This window comes from Phoenix dactylifera, chromosome 6 (genome assembly GCF_009389715.1).
Source record: "Phoenix dactylifera cultivar Barhee BC4 chromosome 6, palm_55x_up_171113_PBpolish2nd_filt_p, whole genome shotgun sequence".
Lineage (NCBI taxonomy): Eukaryota > Viridiplantae > Streptophyta > Magnoliopsida > Arecales > Arecaceae > Phoenix > Phoenix dactylifera.
Window position 1 is genome coordinate 15,227,715 of NC_052397.1, and position 16,275 is coordinate 15,243,989.

Here is a 16,275-nt window from a genome sequence, read left to right on the forward strand (position 1 = left end):
TAGAAAAAGCATGAGCACTGAGGAAAGCATATCCTCGCCTCTATCTGCATTCTTAAAAACAAGGATACAAACATATGATTCTTTTGTCTTCCTACAAGAGATGCAAATGTCCCAATGAAATAGTCACTTATTTCGAAAGTTCAGGACAATTCAAAACTATACCAGCAGAGCAATTCCGATCAACCCCCACTGGGAAAAAAAAAAAGACCAGTGACAAACTAGCTGAAGTACAAATGCACCATAGAATGATCGTAACCAAACATAAGAGGAAGATGAGGCTGTGGTATATTTTACCATATTCTTGCCTTCGATTAGTTCATAAACATCAGAAATCAGCTTACTCACATGTATTCACATAGTCTCCCACCAAAATACTCCCAATGAAAAGGCCTGTAAGCACAAGATAAACAATCTTTACTTTTCATAGACTAGAACTAATTAAACAATGTTGACAAGCTCTCAGGGCTCCTGAGCAGCGGCATTCACTAAATTAAGTTTTGACTCTTGTTGGAAAACTTTCACACATCCACGTGCTTATCTCCATATCACCAGTTTGCTTTACAACAACAAAAAAAAAAAAAAGGAATCAAAGTGGAAACAGCAAAGCAAGTAAATGATTCCTGCTACTAAGTTTAGTTTTATAAAGTTACAAAAACACAGCATTAAAAAAAGATCTATAGCGAACTGGGATCTTTTAATTCAGTTCTAATTCACATTGGTGCATGACATAGCTGGAGGAGGGAGGAGGGGCTAACTTCTCAAAGTGCATATGTTGTTGTGTGCTGGAGCCAAGATCCAGAACCTTAAAAGAAATAGTTTACATATAGTGATGTATACCAACTATCATAGTATCATTGGAAATGACAGAAAAAGCAACCTATAGGAGCCTACTTACCCAGAAATCATCCGTAAATGTCAACTTTAAGATTAAACACCGAATTATGTATGAGAACTTGCTGATGCTAGTTGTCAAACATGAATAGCTCATGAAATTTTTTGCGACAGAAAAAGGGAAATAGCAACCTGAAAAACATTGCCAGCTTTGGTTTCACCTCCTACGAGGGTAATGCAGAACCTTTGGTGACCCCTCAAAGAGATCCAGCAGGCAGCTTTCCAGATCATCTGGGTAGTACTTGATGTACTTGTCACGCTGTCTCACACCATCTAGGTAACTACTATACCGACCCATGAAAGTTCGATATGCTTGTAGCACCTTGAGTGATATCGAGATTCTCAGATCTTCTCGAAGCTGGACATCTGGGATTATCCATGCTGTCTGGACCCTGTATACCTCTTCAAATGCAAGGTTGAAATTTTGGAATCTCTCCTTTAGAGTTGTCTTTGAAGGAGTGCTAGAACCTGGGTTCCAAATTCCCTCATCCTTCAAGAATGAGAGAACATGATTCCATGAAGCCCTCTCATAGCTCATAGCATGCTGACGGAACTTCCTTTTGTGCTCACGGATCCAGTCATCTCCAAGAAATATTCGAAGCTCAGAGTCCCTGACCTTGCAGACCATGTAGCAAACATTATTCATCTTAAAAAAATACTGCAAGGAATCCTCTTTGTACAGCATCGATTTAGTCTCGAGGCTTGATTCAAGAATTGAGGTTGCATCCTTGAGGTAGTCACTCATTGGAGAGGAATTGAGACAGGAGCTCCTCCCACCATCTTCTGACGGTGAGCACTGGTTCTTCCTATCTTGATCTTCAAGAAGCGTATTGAGGATCTCATTATAATCAACCAGGACCCTTATGTAGTTCATGACATACTTTGTAAGAGGATGTATTCCACCTCCAACAAGTGGAATGTTTGATGTGTTAGTTCGAATGGCATTCTTCAACTCATTTAAGGTACCCTTCAAATATTCACCCAATCTCAACAACACCTCGTGACAATCTAATAAGATGCAGGCACCATACTCTTCGGGAAACAAAGCTTCTATGTCCATGATGAGATCTGCCAAACTTTCATACATATCAAGTATCCGGAATAGCTTTTCTGGCTGCATAGATCCAATTGCTACAGCTTCACCAAAGTTGAGGAGTTGCAGGATTGAGCTCTTTGAGGTCTCAACAAAACAAGAGTCTCTTACAGACTGGGACAAGTCCCCGAAGATAAGGTCGGAGAGCCGTCTTTCACTGACAAGATAGACCCGAATGAAAACTTTTATCATGCGGTTCCACCTCTTGATCTTGCAATTTAATGTAGTCCAATCCATCTTCAGAACATCTTCAATACTCAACTTTTCCATGCGGAGAACAGATAAGCATTCATCTAGTGCATCTTTTCTAAGACTGATATAAGCCTGACAACATTCCTTGTCATAGTTGGCCAAGAACATCATTTCAGCTATACGTTTAAGGTCAAAGATTGCACAAGAGTGAACCAAATCAATGACAAACTCTTCTGAGCCCCTGCTACTATCACCATGAATTCTACCCTCAACTTGCTCCTCGTCAAAGGAGCTAAATGAATAATCATCTACAGAATCCTCTTCACTCGAGCGAAAAGACATGCGGTCAGGCTCCACAGGTTGCTGGTACTGAATGAGAAGGTGAATAAACTCCTCTTCCAGCCTTGCCATTGCCATCTGTAGAATACTATATGCACGGCTCAAGAGTACATCATGCTCCCTGTCTTCAATGTCTAAATGCAAGCCTCCCAAGTTTTCAGTGAGCAGTTGGACTTCATGCACCGCCTTTAAATACTTAGAAGCTTCCTCTGGATCACGATCCCAAATCATGGACTGATCAGAATCCCAACTCAGGATCTTGTCCTCCAAGAACCCAAGCCGCTGTTCAATGTCACTTTTACTTCTTTCTTCTGCAAACTCCATGTTTGAGCAACCCATATCAAGATAAGCAATAAATTTAATCACTTTATCAGTATGAGTAACCCATATCAAGATAAGCAATAAACTTAATCATTTTATCAGTATGATATAGAATTCCTTATAAGAACTTTACTATTACCTGGGGTGATCACTGGCTCGTCTTGAGCAACAGCTATCTTAGGACACTCTGCCATAGCCCAACACAAGTATCACCCTAGATGACTAGTATAAGAGGACCCAAAAGGAGACCGTAATGTGTCCTTATATCCTGATTCCTGATCCAATGAGCAACAGCCTGCCTCAGATGCACCCTATCCTTTTTGTTTCAACGTCCCCTCCTAATAAAAAAAGAGGAATTTTCAAGACAGACTGTGTATGATTACAAGCAAAGAAAATGCGCCAGCAGCATCAAATTTGAAACTGTGAAACGGGCACAGGGGAGATTATGTTACAGGACTAAATTGGAAGGGTATATAAAATGGTACTACAGTGCATGATCGGAGTTCTCTTATGAATGATGCAAGCAAATAATGAGGGGTGAAAGAAGTGCTGACCTCTGCTCATCCCATGTTAAATCGATCCATGGAGATGTTGGAAGAAGAAAGCCTCAAACTCCTGCAAACAATCGAACACAATTCAATGAAAAAGCTCACAATCTGAATTTTAAGCAAAGAATATTATCCCTAGAAGTGGAGAAAACAAGATTGCCATATAAAAACTTGATTATGACCAATCAACTACATAAAGTAAGAGTAAGAACATGAATACCAAACATAATAATGACAAATACTGCTATCTTCAAGAGATGATTATAATACTGACGATTATTACTGGTAAATGAACAAGAAAGCTCTTCTATGAGCCAGCACAGGAATAAATAATAAATTTTCAAGCTTTTCAAACCAGGCCAAACGGCGTCGATAGGTTACAATTACAAATTCAAGGGATCAATCGTTCTCGAAAAAAAAGGCAAAAAAAGAAATTTTTAAAGTCCCATTTCAGTTAATTTTTCGAAACCCAATTACGCTTTCTTCATTCCGATCGAAGTAATCAAAAAAAAAAAACAGCTGGAGGAGGGAAAGCAAAATTCCTGGATACAATTAAAATTAGATAACTAAAAGAAACTCACCAAATTCGATCTTGAGCACAAAAAAGTACTCCAGCAGTCCCATAAAAAAAAAACACACAAGAAGGACTAATTACGCGTGAAGCAAAGCTAATCACTAAGAAAAATGAAAGCAAAAGAAAAAAGAATCTAACCAGGAAACAGCAGTCTTTCATCTCGGATTCTAGGGTTTCAAAACTTTTACAGACACCGCTAAAAAAAATTTTTTGGGAATAATTCTGGAGAATTGCGAGCGCCACGATCCAAAGCCGACCCAAAAAAAAATAAAAATATAAAGTAATTAAGAAAAGAAAATCTATGGTTACGGAACACTTAGATGAGTTTGGGGAAGGAAAAGGTGACCTTAAAACTTCTTCTCCGTGGGCTTCCACGGCGATTTCCCTCCAAGTCATTCAGTCGTTTCATACAACAGCCACTCTTCCGACTTTGTACGCTCCTATTAACCAATCGGTACCCGACTTACTCAAAATTACGAGATTGCCAACGTGCTAACTACTTGCAGTTGGGGATATTTATAACGGATGTACGTTCTGTCAAGGGTCGAGCAAATCAGGACCATCCGATTGATGTAGCTTTAAAGTATTCATGACAGCAATTAATGAATTAGAGGGTTGGGTACACTGAATTTGGGTCATCACACCGACCGGATGATTACGGCATGAGTGGATGCAGTTAGAGGGCATTTTGGTCATTTGATTCACAGACAAGGAAAGATTTTGGTTGGCGGGTTGTATTGACCTTGACCGTGTTTTAATTTTATAATGCCCAAAATATCTGTGGTCTGGTCTAAATCTAATCTATAGTCCAATCTAATCTGGATTTTATAATCTAGTCTAAAGCCATGATGAGGAGGACCATCGCCTGATGTTACGACCTTTTTGCCTTTCCATTCAAAAATTCGACGAGACTCGTATTGTTCCCATGGATCCCTTTGTTCAAAGACCAGTCTTGATTGGAGTTGGAAAAGCTGAATGATGCTTGCTTATTAAAGATTATTTTTATTATTCATGGAATTTAAGAGTTGTGACTGCTTTTTTTTATATATATCTTGTTAAAGAGAACGGTTTCAACAACCAGTCTCATAGATGAATGGCACTTGGAAATCTGCTGCCCAAAAGAAAAAGTCAAGTGGAAATTTGTATCGGAATTAAGAATCCACAAGTGAAATACTTGCCAGACTCTAGTTGCATGACTCTAGGATATGATGGTCTGATATTGTGTTAAATCTAACTTAAATGGCTCATTTGCAATCCAGTGGATGGATTGGGTAGGTTCCTTGGTCTCTTTTAAATTGAGGAGATTTGAAGACGCTCGAGTATTAGTGAGATGTTGAAGTCGTGGTGGAAGTTCGTGAACGAGTGGATGCTGCAATAGTTTACTTTTCAAAGATGAATTTTCGACCATTAGATGTATAGGCTATGAATCTTCAAATTACGTTTTGCACTGGACAAATTAATTACGATGAACATCAATCGTCCAGTCAAGACCGACCTCATTAAAGTTGTTGCATCGACACTCATAGATTAGCTCTACCCCCCATCCCTCCCTCTCTGTATAATAAATATTCTTCAATTCAAAATTCTTGATATATGATTTCTTTAATATAATTTAGAGGGACAATAATATAAAAAATAATAATATATCATAACATGTTTTGTTATCTATACTTGACTTTCGATCAGGTGTAACTTTTGAAATTTTAGTCAATCACTATTATGTAGTTGACAATCCAGTGCTTGTTGTTATTATTTAATATTTTCATTGTCAAACATCTCAAAATATGGTTTGTTTGTCTTGATGAACTTTTCAAACATAATATTTGATACTCAAAATCTTACCTAGTAGGGTTTTGAGCGGCAGCATCGAGCATACCAAAATTTTGTCAAATATCAAGGCAAAACATAAATCATGCATGCCAAACATATCGTTCTTTTGATTGATCTCTAATATTACTTTAAAATTAGTTAGTTTTTCATCCTCATGCCTAACTGTGTATTTAAATAAACATTCATATATTGGACAATTTCAACATAAGATTTTTCTACATAATGACTTCTCAACACAAATCTCTATGACTAGACCAACTATTGCACTGTTTGAGTCTTCTCAAGTAATTTTAAAACCAACTGATTCTTAAGTCACAGTATCTTTTAAACTTGATAAAGTATTTATTTAATCGGGCTCTTTATACTCTAAATTTTATTTTGGACTTAGCTGATCTTTGAGCTAATCAACGCTGCCATACTCTGATTTTTTTGTTAAAACTCGATCCAACCTCTAATTGAACAAACTCTCTTTGCTTAAGATCTTCATCTTTAAACAAATTATGCTCTTCTTTTGGATTAGAAAAGTCTGAAACCAACACCCACTTTTGATACATTTTTTGTTTGAGAATACTGTGATGTCCCACCTTGCTACATCTTAAGTGAATAGTTGCAAGAATATTCCATATTTTATTTGGCCTCTTTAAATTCTGCATATGGAGATAACTCTCTCCATAACTAGGATAATCTACATCACCATCTTGGTTTTCAAATTTCATATTTTTCTTGCAAGCTCATTATGAAAAGTATCTATTGATAATGGCTCTGACTTTAACAGCATTAGATGGCGTGGGTACAAATGCAAAAATATGGATTAAAAAAAGGTAGAATAACAAAATAAGTATTTTAAGTAGGTAACTGGGTATACATGCAAATATCAATTTTAAAAAAATATTTTTATAAAATTTGATATTTAGAAGAGTATTTATTTTTAAAAAAACTCCTCTATTTTAAACCTTATTATATAAAACCAGCCGGCCCAAACCCCGCTCACCGTCCGCAGCCTATATAAACTCGGGCGCCCAAACCCGCGAGGCGGCACTTAAAAACACCCGCAACCTAAAATCTCCCGCGCAATAAGTCCAAGGAAAGGTGAAAAATATTTGAAAACCACGGAACTCTTCGGGGGAAAAAACCCGCGGCAAAGAAGTCGAAACCATCTTCCCGCCGAAATCACATAGAAGAGGAGATTAAAACGAGCTCTCCCAAAGCTCTCGTATTCCTTGTTCCTCTCCTCCCCCTTTCGTTCTTCTTCTGATCGGTCGCTGTGATTTCGTTTCTCCACAGCAGGAACTGCAGAGGGCTTCAGATCGAGAAGAATGGGGAAATCTGTGACGCCGGAGGCTATCTCCGTGCTCCTTTACAACCCTTCTCCCGATTCTTCTTCCGAGATTCCAGAGATCATCGTGCAAGTCGTTGATCTCAAACCCATCGGCAGCAGTTCTACCCGATTCACGTTAGTTTTCTCCTCTCTCAGCTCCTTCTATTTTTTCCACTGATTTGTTCCTGTTAAGCTTGATTTTCTGGTTTTCGTGGGACTTTTTTTTTTTTTTTTGGAGAAAGAGACCTTTTTAGAGACCGGGCTTCTCCTTTCCTGGAAAACAAAGATCACATAGTTTTTATTTGTTGCCGTTATCATTAAAAAATGAATTTTTTTTATGACACGGCTGTACTTCTGGCTATAGCGTCAGAATCCAATATTCTTTAGATCTGTGTCAAAAAAATTCGCTCTGTGTTCTATTAGTTTGAAGGATACAGAGGATAGGAAAGAAGCATATGATCCCTTTGTCTAATTTCTCAATAAAATACACGATGCGACACAAACTGTCTCCACTTGACCAGAGAAATCGTGATGAATGAGAGTTCATGATACCGGGCTTCCTGGATAACATGTTGCGATGTTTTTCTTTGGTGATCTTGTGCAATAACATGTAACTTCTTGACATAGTACTGGAGTTTTTCTCTAATACTATGTTTGCTGTTCAAGTGTAATCATTTTTCCTCTATTGACATGTAACTGGGGTCAGTAGTTTATTCATAATAATCTTTTGTTACAGATTTATGGCTAGTGATGGGAAGGCCAAGCTCAAGGCGATGCTTCCGAGTCATTTTTCTTCAGAAATCCATTCAGGAAATCTTCAGAACCTTGGACTCATCCAGATTCTTGATTACACATGCAATGCCATTCCCAACCAAACCGAGAAGTAAGGACCAAAACAGGACAGCGAACTTATTTGTCTTTTTACCTAGAACTACATTTATGATGATAATCTTAAAATTTACACTGTATCAGGGCTTTAATTGTGACGAAATGTGAGGTGGTTTCACCTTCCCTTGAAATGGAGATCAAAAGTGATGTGAAGGAAGTTGAATCTGGGATCTTGCTGAAGCCTAAGCAGGAAGCAGTATCAAAGTCAGCAGCTCAGATCGTGGACGAGCAACGCAGGAAGTATGCGATTTTATCCCTAGCACAACTGACCAATTGGATTGATTGACCTGAGTGTCTGTTTGTGTACCTTAAATGCTAGGAACCCTAAAAAAACGAAAGAAAAAGCCCTCTTTACAAGAACATACATACAATAATGCTAGGAACCCTAAAAAAACGAAAGAAAAAGCCCTCTTCATATATATTTACATACATACATACATATATACATACATATATATAGATATATATACATACATATACACACACACACACACACACACACACACACACACACACACACACACACACATGTTATCCTCTCCATCAGTTCTGCTCCTTCTGCAAGAATGGCTATGACAAGAAGAGTTCACCCTACACACACACACACATATATCAATAAAGCACGAAAAGAGCATGCCTTCAAGATGTTTGCATATATGCAATGCTCTATACGTTTCAGACCTGCTTTTAAGATGTTTTAGCTAATGTTTTCTTTGATGTTATCCTCTCCATCAGTTCTGCTCCTTCTGCAAGAATGGCTATGACAAGAAGAGTTCACCCTCTTGTTTCCTTGAATCCTTATCAAGGCAACTGGACCATAAAGGTTCGAGTCACAAACAAAGGGAATTTGAGGTCTTATAAGAATGCTAGAGGCGAGGGTCTTGTTTTCAATATAGAATTGACAGATGAGGATGTAAGTGCTTTATTCACCTTAAAATCTTTATTTATATGAGTGATTTATTGGTCTAGCTGTTGAAGTTGATTCATTTTGGATTCTTCTGCAGGGTACTCAGATACAGGCCACCATGTTCAATGAAGCTGCAAGCAAGTTTTATCCTAAATTTGAATTGGGAAAGGTTTACTACATTTCAAAAGGATCTCTTAGGGTTGCAAATAGACAGTTCAGAACTGTGCAAAATGACTATGAGATGACGTTAAATGAAAACTCTATAGTTGAAGAGGCAGATGGAGAATCTTTCATACCAGAGACAAAATATAACTTTGTCAAGATTGATCAATTGGGGTCATATGTTAATGGCAGGGAGCTTGTAGGTAAGATTTGCATTCCGTATTTTGCCTTGACTGACAACTTTTGGCCTTTTAGTTCTTAGAACCTTTTCTTACATCTCTTGTTCTATCAAACTTTTTTCTCTTTTACTTGCAGATATAATTGGTATTGTTCAGAATGTTTCACCAACTTTAAGTGTTCGAAGGAAGAGCAACAATGAACCTATTCCGAAGCGTGATATTACTGTGGCAGATGATTCGTAAGTTTTTAGTCATGGTCATTGTTGCCATTGTAGTAGTTGTCGTTGTCATCTTTCTTTCTTTCTTTTTTTTCCTTGTCGAGGTGAGGCCCACATTAGTCACCAGAATTTATTAGAAAAATTGAAGGGAAAGCGTGCCCATCATCAAGAATTACATCATAACTAGTTGTTGTACTAGTTGTCGTTGTCATCATTGTTGCTGTTGTTATTTGGCATATGATAAGCTCTACATTGATTCCAATTGCAGGAACAAAACTGTTACTGTCTCCCTCTGGAATGAACTTGCTACAAATGCAGGCCAGGAGTTGCTGGACATGGCTGACACTACTCCTGTTGTAGCTATCAAATGCCTCAAAGTAGGAGATTTCCAAGGTACACTCAATTATAAACTGTCGTTATTGTCTCTTTTTCTTTCAATTCAAAGTAGTGTGATTGATTTACCGTGAGGAGTTTATAGGTGTCTCTCTCTCAACTGTAAGCAGAAGCACAGTTCTAATAAATCCAGACTTATCTGAATCAAAGAAGCTTAGAAGCTGGTAAGATTCCAAACTCTGATTCTTGCCTTTACCAAGAAGCACATGATTGCTCCTTTCTCATTTTCTTTTGCCCTTTTTCGTTTTGCATAACAGGTATGATTCTGAAGGCAAAGGTGTTCCAATGGCATCCATTGGCTCAAACTTTTCATCGAAGACAGGATTTAGGTCTCTGTACTCTGATAGAATTATACTCTCTCATATTACAAATGACCCAACCTTGGGTCAGGATAAGGTATGATGTCAGTTTGACCAAATTAATTCATATTTTCCATTTCAAAAAGTCATTGTAGTTCCTTGAACTTGTTACTTTTGTTCTTATGTTGTTGCAAATTATCTAAACTAGTTTATATTGGCCAGCCTGTGTTTTTCAGCATAAAAGCGTATGTAACTTACATCAAGCCTGATCAGACGATGTGGTATCGGGCTTGCAAGACCTGCAACAAGAAAGTGACTGAAGCTGTTGGTTCTGGTTATTGGTGTGAAGGGTGCCAGAAAAATGATGATCAGTGCTCTTTAAGGTAAAAGATGGAGCGAATGAGAAGCAACAAGTGATTTTGTCACTGGAAAAAATTGAACACTATACTAAAGTGTGGTTTGCTACTTTGCAGGTACATAATGGTGGTGAAGGTTTCTGATCATTCAGGGGAAGCTTGGCTCTCAGTTTTCAACGAGCAAGCAGAGAAAATTATTGGATTCACTGCTGATGAGCTGGATAGGATTAAAACAGAGGTATGCTAATGATTAGACTGTTCCATAATTGCATGCTTCTACAAGTAACAGCTGCTTTATATTTCAGTTCTTCTTTTAAGCCATGGAAGCTATCATAAGTTCTATATTAATTAATTAGAAAGCATGCTAATGGGAATGCTAAAATGAGTGATTGTGTCTGTGTGCGTTTTCCCGCCCATTGTTATCTATGTTTTATGAACACTCATGGTTTAATCTTATACATTGTTATCTAATGCTTTATAAGCATTGCATGGTTTAGTCTTATACCTACTCTTGACTATTATATATCAGGAGGGTGACGAGAAGTATCAACTCAAACTGAAGGAAGCAACTTGGGTTCAACATCTTTTCCGAGTTAGTGTGACACAGTCCGAGTACATGAATGAGAGGAGGCAGAGGATAACCATCCGGTCTCAAGCAACAATAGATTTCTCTGCTGAGTCAAGATATCTGTTAGAAGAAATATCCAAGATGTCAATCTCTTAATCCAACTAAGCTTTACAGACCTGCCTTTTTTGATTAACAATCCTCTTTAATGTATGGAAGCTGCTGATTTCTTGATCGTATTTTTGGTTGTGAAGCTCAAACATGGAATACTCATTAGTTTTTGCAAGTGATGTATCATATGTTTCTTCAGAAGTTAAATCCTTCCCTATATTTCTGTATCACTGTCTTTTTCTCAGTCACTTTGTCTGAAGTGGTGAGGCCTTGGATCCATATATGTATTTGATATTGTTTTTCCTACTTTGGCTAAAGTTTCAGATCTTATTTGTTTAACTGGTGCATAGAACAAAATTAGCAAGGTCATTATTATAATTAATGTGCTTTAGCTGGTGCCTTGAATTGTCTAAGCTACCCATAGAGAGATATCAAGCACTGCTATAGAGGATCATGGGTTAAATTTGAGAACTGAAGGTTAGCAAGGTTCATTGGCATAACTATTTGCTATATATGATAGAAAAAAAAGGACAGCTTTCAACCTATGATCCACAGATCAAAATTATGTTCCTCTTGCAATCAAGACCGAGAATCGTACAGCCTCTCGGTCCACTGCCTAAAAGATTTAGTCTAAATAGAAGCTTCCTCTTGTGAGTATATCTCATAAAGTTTCTATGAGCACAAGTTTGTCTTGAATGACAACAAACCACATAGTCATATATAATAGATAGAAGAACATAAATAACAAAACCTATGCCACATTTTTGGTCACCAACACATCAACACAATAAGTGAATTTGTTACTGCAAACTACCAAACTGGATTTACCTTAAGTGAAAAGCATGCCACTTGTGGAACATAATTCTCCACAAAATTCTGAATCCTGTAGTATGTGAAATATTGTGCATTAAAATGAAATGAAGACATGTGCCATATCAACCATCAACATAATGTGCTAATTGGATCTGGATAAAATTTATTGGTTTCAGTTTATATTAGAAAAAACCTGCAATTTCCGAGCATGAGCTTTTGCAATTAGATCGGTTGGAGCTTGCAAGCGCCTGTTGAGTGGAGGCACTATGGTATCCTTCCATGGCCCAATACCAACAACATGGTCTTTAATATAGTCCAAGTATTTGTCTGAAGTAATTTCATCATAGGTCTACATATCACCCACAAAATTACAAGTGAGTCGAAGAAAAGCAATAAGATGAAAAAGCGTTTCATTCAAAAGGATGAAGTTAAGCTTAAATAAATTATCAGCACTTAAAAATAGAAGAATACCTGCTTTGTATCTTCAGTTAGTATGCTAAAGTCATCAGTTAAGAAGACTTTAGGTGAATCGATTAGCTTCGAGATGTACACAGAGTGAGGTTGGAGCAAATGACTGAATGAATATTGGTTTCTCCAGCCAATCTTCCAACATGTACCCACCTTTGTATCCATATTTTTTAAGCATTTGAACAAATTTGTCCTCAAATTTCTTTCCATCTGCCCACTTAACCTGTTTTTGAGTAAAACATCCAAGAATGACAATTAGATTAGTATCTCAGTTTAAATTTAAAACTGAAATCCAACTTGAAGTCTATGATTTGAGAAGATTTTAGAAATCAATATTACTTCCAAGAGTCACCAGAACATTTACTCACATGTTTGTTGATGAAAACTGGATTTTTAATCTCCGGATATATTCCAACAACTCTCGGTGCATTTAATGCGATCGAGATGAATTCATCAAAGGTAATGATCTGAAATTTCCCTGTTTCGAATACATTAGAAAGGAGAATTAGCCTCTTGATGGCCAACCGATAAAGTTTGTAAGAATCAGAACTACTAGAATTTGATATAGGTGACATGGATAGAAGTACTAAATTTTTTCAATGTGCATACTCATTGTCCTGTTATGAGAACAGCAGAAAACTAACCGTTGTATTGTTGATCACGGAAAGGGAATCTCTGCTTTGCACGGAGTGTTTTTATCTCTTCCAATGTGAAGTCGACTGTAAATAACAAATGAAAAATTTATCATTCATCTCAAATCCCATCAAATTGCAATCCAACATTTAACAGAGCCCAACAGGCTATGAAATCCACACACCTATCATGATTCATGCTAAGATTGGGATGCTGAAAGTGCACTGATGATAGCAGAAAGTGCTAGTAATAAAAAGATTGAGATGCATGCAAGTTAGCATCAACAAGAGCTAGCACTCCACAATTATCCAAATAAATGTTCGCATACCTGGAAACCATCCGGTGACGTTCGCCCACTGGACCTCATAAGTCCTTTTACGATCGGCGAACTCTTTATGCTCGGCTACATCGGTCGTGGCATCAAGGGTGACATCATGCATGCAGATGAGTTCACCATCCTTGGTGGCTAGTATATCAGATTCTATGAAGTCTGCACATTCTTCAATTGCTCTCTACAAAGATCCAACAAAGTTCTTCAGAGGCTGATCTCCTTGATCCATAACAGCATACAAGATTCTAGGATTCGATAACCCTTCAAGTGCTATGGGTGCATTCATTATCAAAACTTACTACTATAGCGACAACAAATGCACCATTATATGCAAATAAAATTTCTGAAAAATTGCATCTAGCGTTCGAAAGCAAGCGAAGTATATTGTGCATGGATCTCACCATGTAAGCAGCAGCAGTTTCTTCAGGGAGCTCGCCATTCGATCCACGGTGCGCAATGTTGTAAGGGCGAAATGTTCGCAGAGGCTGCTTTGGTTTTTGACTCGAGTAGTCATGCAAAGGCCTTCCAGCACAACCACTAACAATCCATAGCATGAAGACAACGACAAAGCCTGCAATACATCAAGCAACACCCATTAGCCATATGCGATCCAACAAATGGAATAGCAGGAAAACAAGCCTAGATACATCTTGTCAGTCATGGCACAGGAAAGATTGAATCAGTATAGATCCTATAATTCTCCAAAGAAGGAAAGTGAAGGATTTAAAGAAGAGTTTGGGAGTGCTTTTGGCTTACAAAGAGAAGCCATTCTCTATTGCTTCGATCTCTCTCCCCTTGAAGCTATGGATTGCTTCGCTCGTTTGTGGCCTTTCATATGAATCTGCAAGGGTGGAATATTCCATTATGCCAGAGTAGCAGCTAAAGATTTGAACTCATCCGTCATAGTTTCAGTTTCAGTCATATAGATCAAATCAAACTCGCCTCCTTATCATCTCTTCTATCTCGTCTCTGTTAGGATTTGGTTCCATTTTTAACGGTACAAAGGTGGCACAGATCCTCACGCACCCACTTGCTCCCGGTCTTATTAAATCTGAACCATCCTTTTGAAATGAACGGCCTGAAATTGGATCATACACCTATTCATAATGTATCAAACATCCATTGGGTGCTACTTGCACCTGGAACAAGCAAACTTATTGCACCTCCTTGAAATATTTTCTACGCATGCTGAAGCTATTACAAATAACCACAGCAGTCCTTGAACAAATCACATCATTCAGATGTGCATTTGAAGCCTTCAACGACATCAAAAGGGAACTCGAATCCACTGATTGTTTTTATTTTAGAGAAGTGGAGAAAACTGGCGAAAAATAAAAAATAGAATATGAGGACTTTCAAAGAGTCACCCATCCTAATATAGATTTGTTGGGGGAAAATCAGTCACTCCAAAATGTATAGGACACGTGGTCGGCACGTGTGTTGGCCCGCGGGGCTTTGCGGTTCCGAACCCCGTGCCAAGGTTGAGGGTTTGCCGTGCGTTGGGACCGACTTGATGTGGGTATCTCTCTTCCTTCTTGCTGCTTTGGATCCACGCCGTGTGCTACTGCCTTTGGGCTGCCGGCGGTGGGAAAGAATCAATGTGGGGCTCAATGTGTTGAAGGAAGTTGACTCTTGTATACCAATAAGCAACGATTACAAGGACTCAATGCAAGATCCGGAAGAAACCTTGCTATGCCTAAAACAATCTAAGGGGAGTGATGTTCTCCACCTTAGCCCAAGCCTTTCGGCTGAATGAAAAACAAAGGGGTACAACCCTTGACACTATGCTGGAAATTCAATTGCTAAGAGATGATTGCCGGCCCTAATGGCTCCTCTTATAGGCCGATTGCCTTGGCTTATTTTTGGACTTAATTCAAATGACAAAGGACTTCTAATTCGGCCGCAAGGGCCTGACCAAACTTGGCTCTTCTCTTGGCCATGTGTTGCATTGAGTTGGGCGCTTGGGATTTGATCTCGGTGTGGCCTGTGCACGTGTCATGAGCTGAGGCTGCCATCTGCCCGTGCGCAGCCTGATTTGGTGTTGTGCTGGGCGGCTGGGCTGCGCTGCCTGATTTGCTGTGATATCCTTCCTGATTTGCAGGGGTGCGTTGCTGTTGCCTTGGCTCCCATGGATTGCTAGCGTGGCTGTCCTCGGTGCGTCCATCCTTCGGCCTGCTGTATCCTGGCCGCCTGTGTCTTCTCCTGCCGGATCCCTATGGAAGAGCCCACAGGCTCCTCCTTTGATTCTGCGCGTGCGCTTTCCTTGTTTGGCCCGGCGCCGATGTTGAGATGCTTGCCATGTGTCTCGGTCGGTTGGTTCTGGCCGGGCGCAATCTGATGATGGTTTTTCTTGTTTGGCCTTGCGCGCGGATGGTTGCCACTTGTCCTTGGGCGCGCTCTCGGCCGGGCTGACGGCGGCTTGCCTTGTTTGGCCTTGCGCGCGGATGGCTGCCACTTGTCCTTGGGTCGCGCTCTTGGTCGGGCTGATCGTGGCTTTCCTTGTTTGGCTTTTGGGTGTGCGCGCGCTGGCTGGTCCGGGTCCAATGCATGCGGGCTCGGTTGCCTTGCTGTGTCTTTGGCTGGGCTCAACCCGTGCGCTGTCCTTGGGCTCGTCTGGCTTGGGCGCGCTCGGCCGAATGCAGTCTTGGCCGGTCCTTGCGCTTGCTGTGCTTCCTTGTGCGTGTGCGCCCAAGTGCGCACGCACGGGCTGGTGCTCCTGGTTGCCGCTCGTGCCCATGCCCATGTCTGGCGTGCGCGCAACCCACTGTTGCGCGGGCGCCAAGTGCTGGCGAGGGGCGGGGAGGCGGCTTTGCTGTGCACTGGCCGACTCCAGGCCTGGCGAGGTT

The 16,275-nt window shown here is 39.6% G+C and overlaps 3 protein-coding genes across 12 annotated transcripts; 1 reads left to right on the forward strand and 2 right to left on the reverse strand.

Annotated features, from left to right (window-relative positions):
- On the reverse strand, positions 1 to 4,391 carry LOC103698803 (exocyst complex component EXO70E2). Of its 10 annotated transcripts, none has more exons than XR_602768.4 (6): positions 4,305 to 4,391; positions 3,391 to 3,451; positions 2,976 to 3,174; positions 1,024 to 2,826; positions 295 to 390; positions 1 to 189 (listed from the first exon to the last, which is right to left on the reverse strand). XR_602768.4 is itself a non-coding variant. In XM_008780851.4 (5 exons), the coding sequence occupies exons 3-4, from the start codon at positions 3,028 to 3,030 to the stop codon at positions 1,049 to 1,051; spliced, it is 1,833 nt and encodes a 610-aa protein (XP_008779073.2). In that variant the 5' UTR covers positions 3,031 to 3,174; positions 3,391 to 3,451; positions 4,305 to 4,391; the 3' UTR covers positions 1 to 390; positions 1,024 to 1,048. The 10 variants fall into 10 exon arrangements, 4 of the variants coding, with proteins under 4 accessions (XP_008779073.2, XP_008779070.2, XP_008779074.2 ...); XR_005512245.1 differs by adding an exon at positions 756 to 802 and having other exon boundaries at positions 1 to 390; positions 896 to 2,826; XR_005512244.1 differs by having other exon boundaries at positions 12 to 189; positions 756 to 2,826.
- Positions 4,392 to 6,955: 2,564 nt separating this feature from the next.
- Positions 6,956 to 11,490, forward strand: LOC103710366 (replication protein A 70 kDa DNA-binding subunit B-like). The gene is made up of 12 exons (XM_008796055.4): positions 6,956 to 7,241; positions 7,843 to 7,989; positions 8,079 to 8,234; positions 8,730 to 8,907; positions 8,999 to 9,266; positions 9,379 to 9,481; positions 9,729 to 9,853; positions 9,939 to 10,017; positions 10,111 to 10,249; positions 10,375 to 10,535; positions 10,626 to 10,746; positions 11,038 to 11,490. The coding sequence occupies exons 1-12, from the start codon at positions 7,105 to 7,107 to the stop codon at positions 11,230 to 11,232; spliced, it is 1,809 nt and encodes a 602-aa protein (XP_008794277.2). The 5' UTR covers positions 6,956 to 7,104; the 3' UTR covers positions 11,233 to 11,490.
- Positions 11,491 to 12,096: 606 nt separating this feature from the next.
- LOC103711218 (glycerophosphodiester phosphodiesterase GDPD6) lies at positions 12,097 to 14,712 on the reverse strand. The gene is given in 8 exon segments (XM_026805565.2): positions 12,097 to 12,346; positions 12,469 to 12,549; positions 12,551 to 12,682; positions 12,834 to 12,943; positions 13,110 to 13,184; positions 13,427 to 13,610; positions 13,831 to 14,000; positions 14,186 to 14,712. Coding segments are annotated over 8 exon segments (942 nt in total). The 5' UTR covers positions 14,199 to 14,712; the 3' UTR covers positions 12,097 to 12,169.
- Positions 14,713 to 16,275: the final 1,563 nt, after the last annotated feature.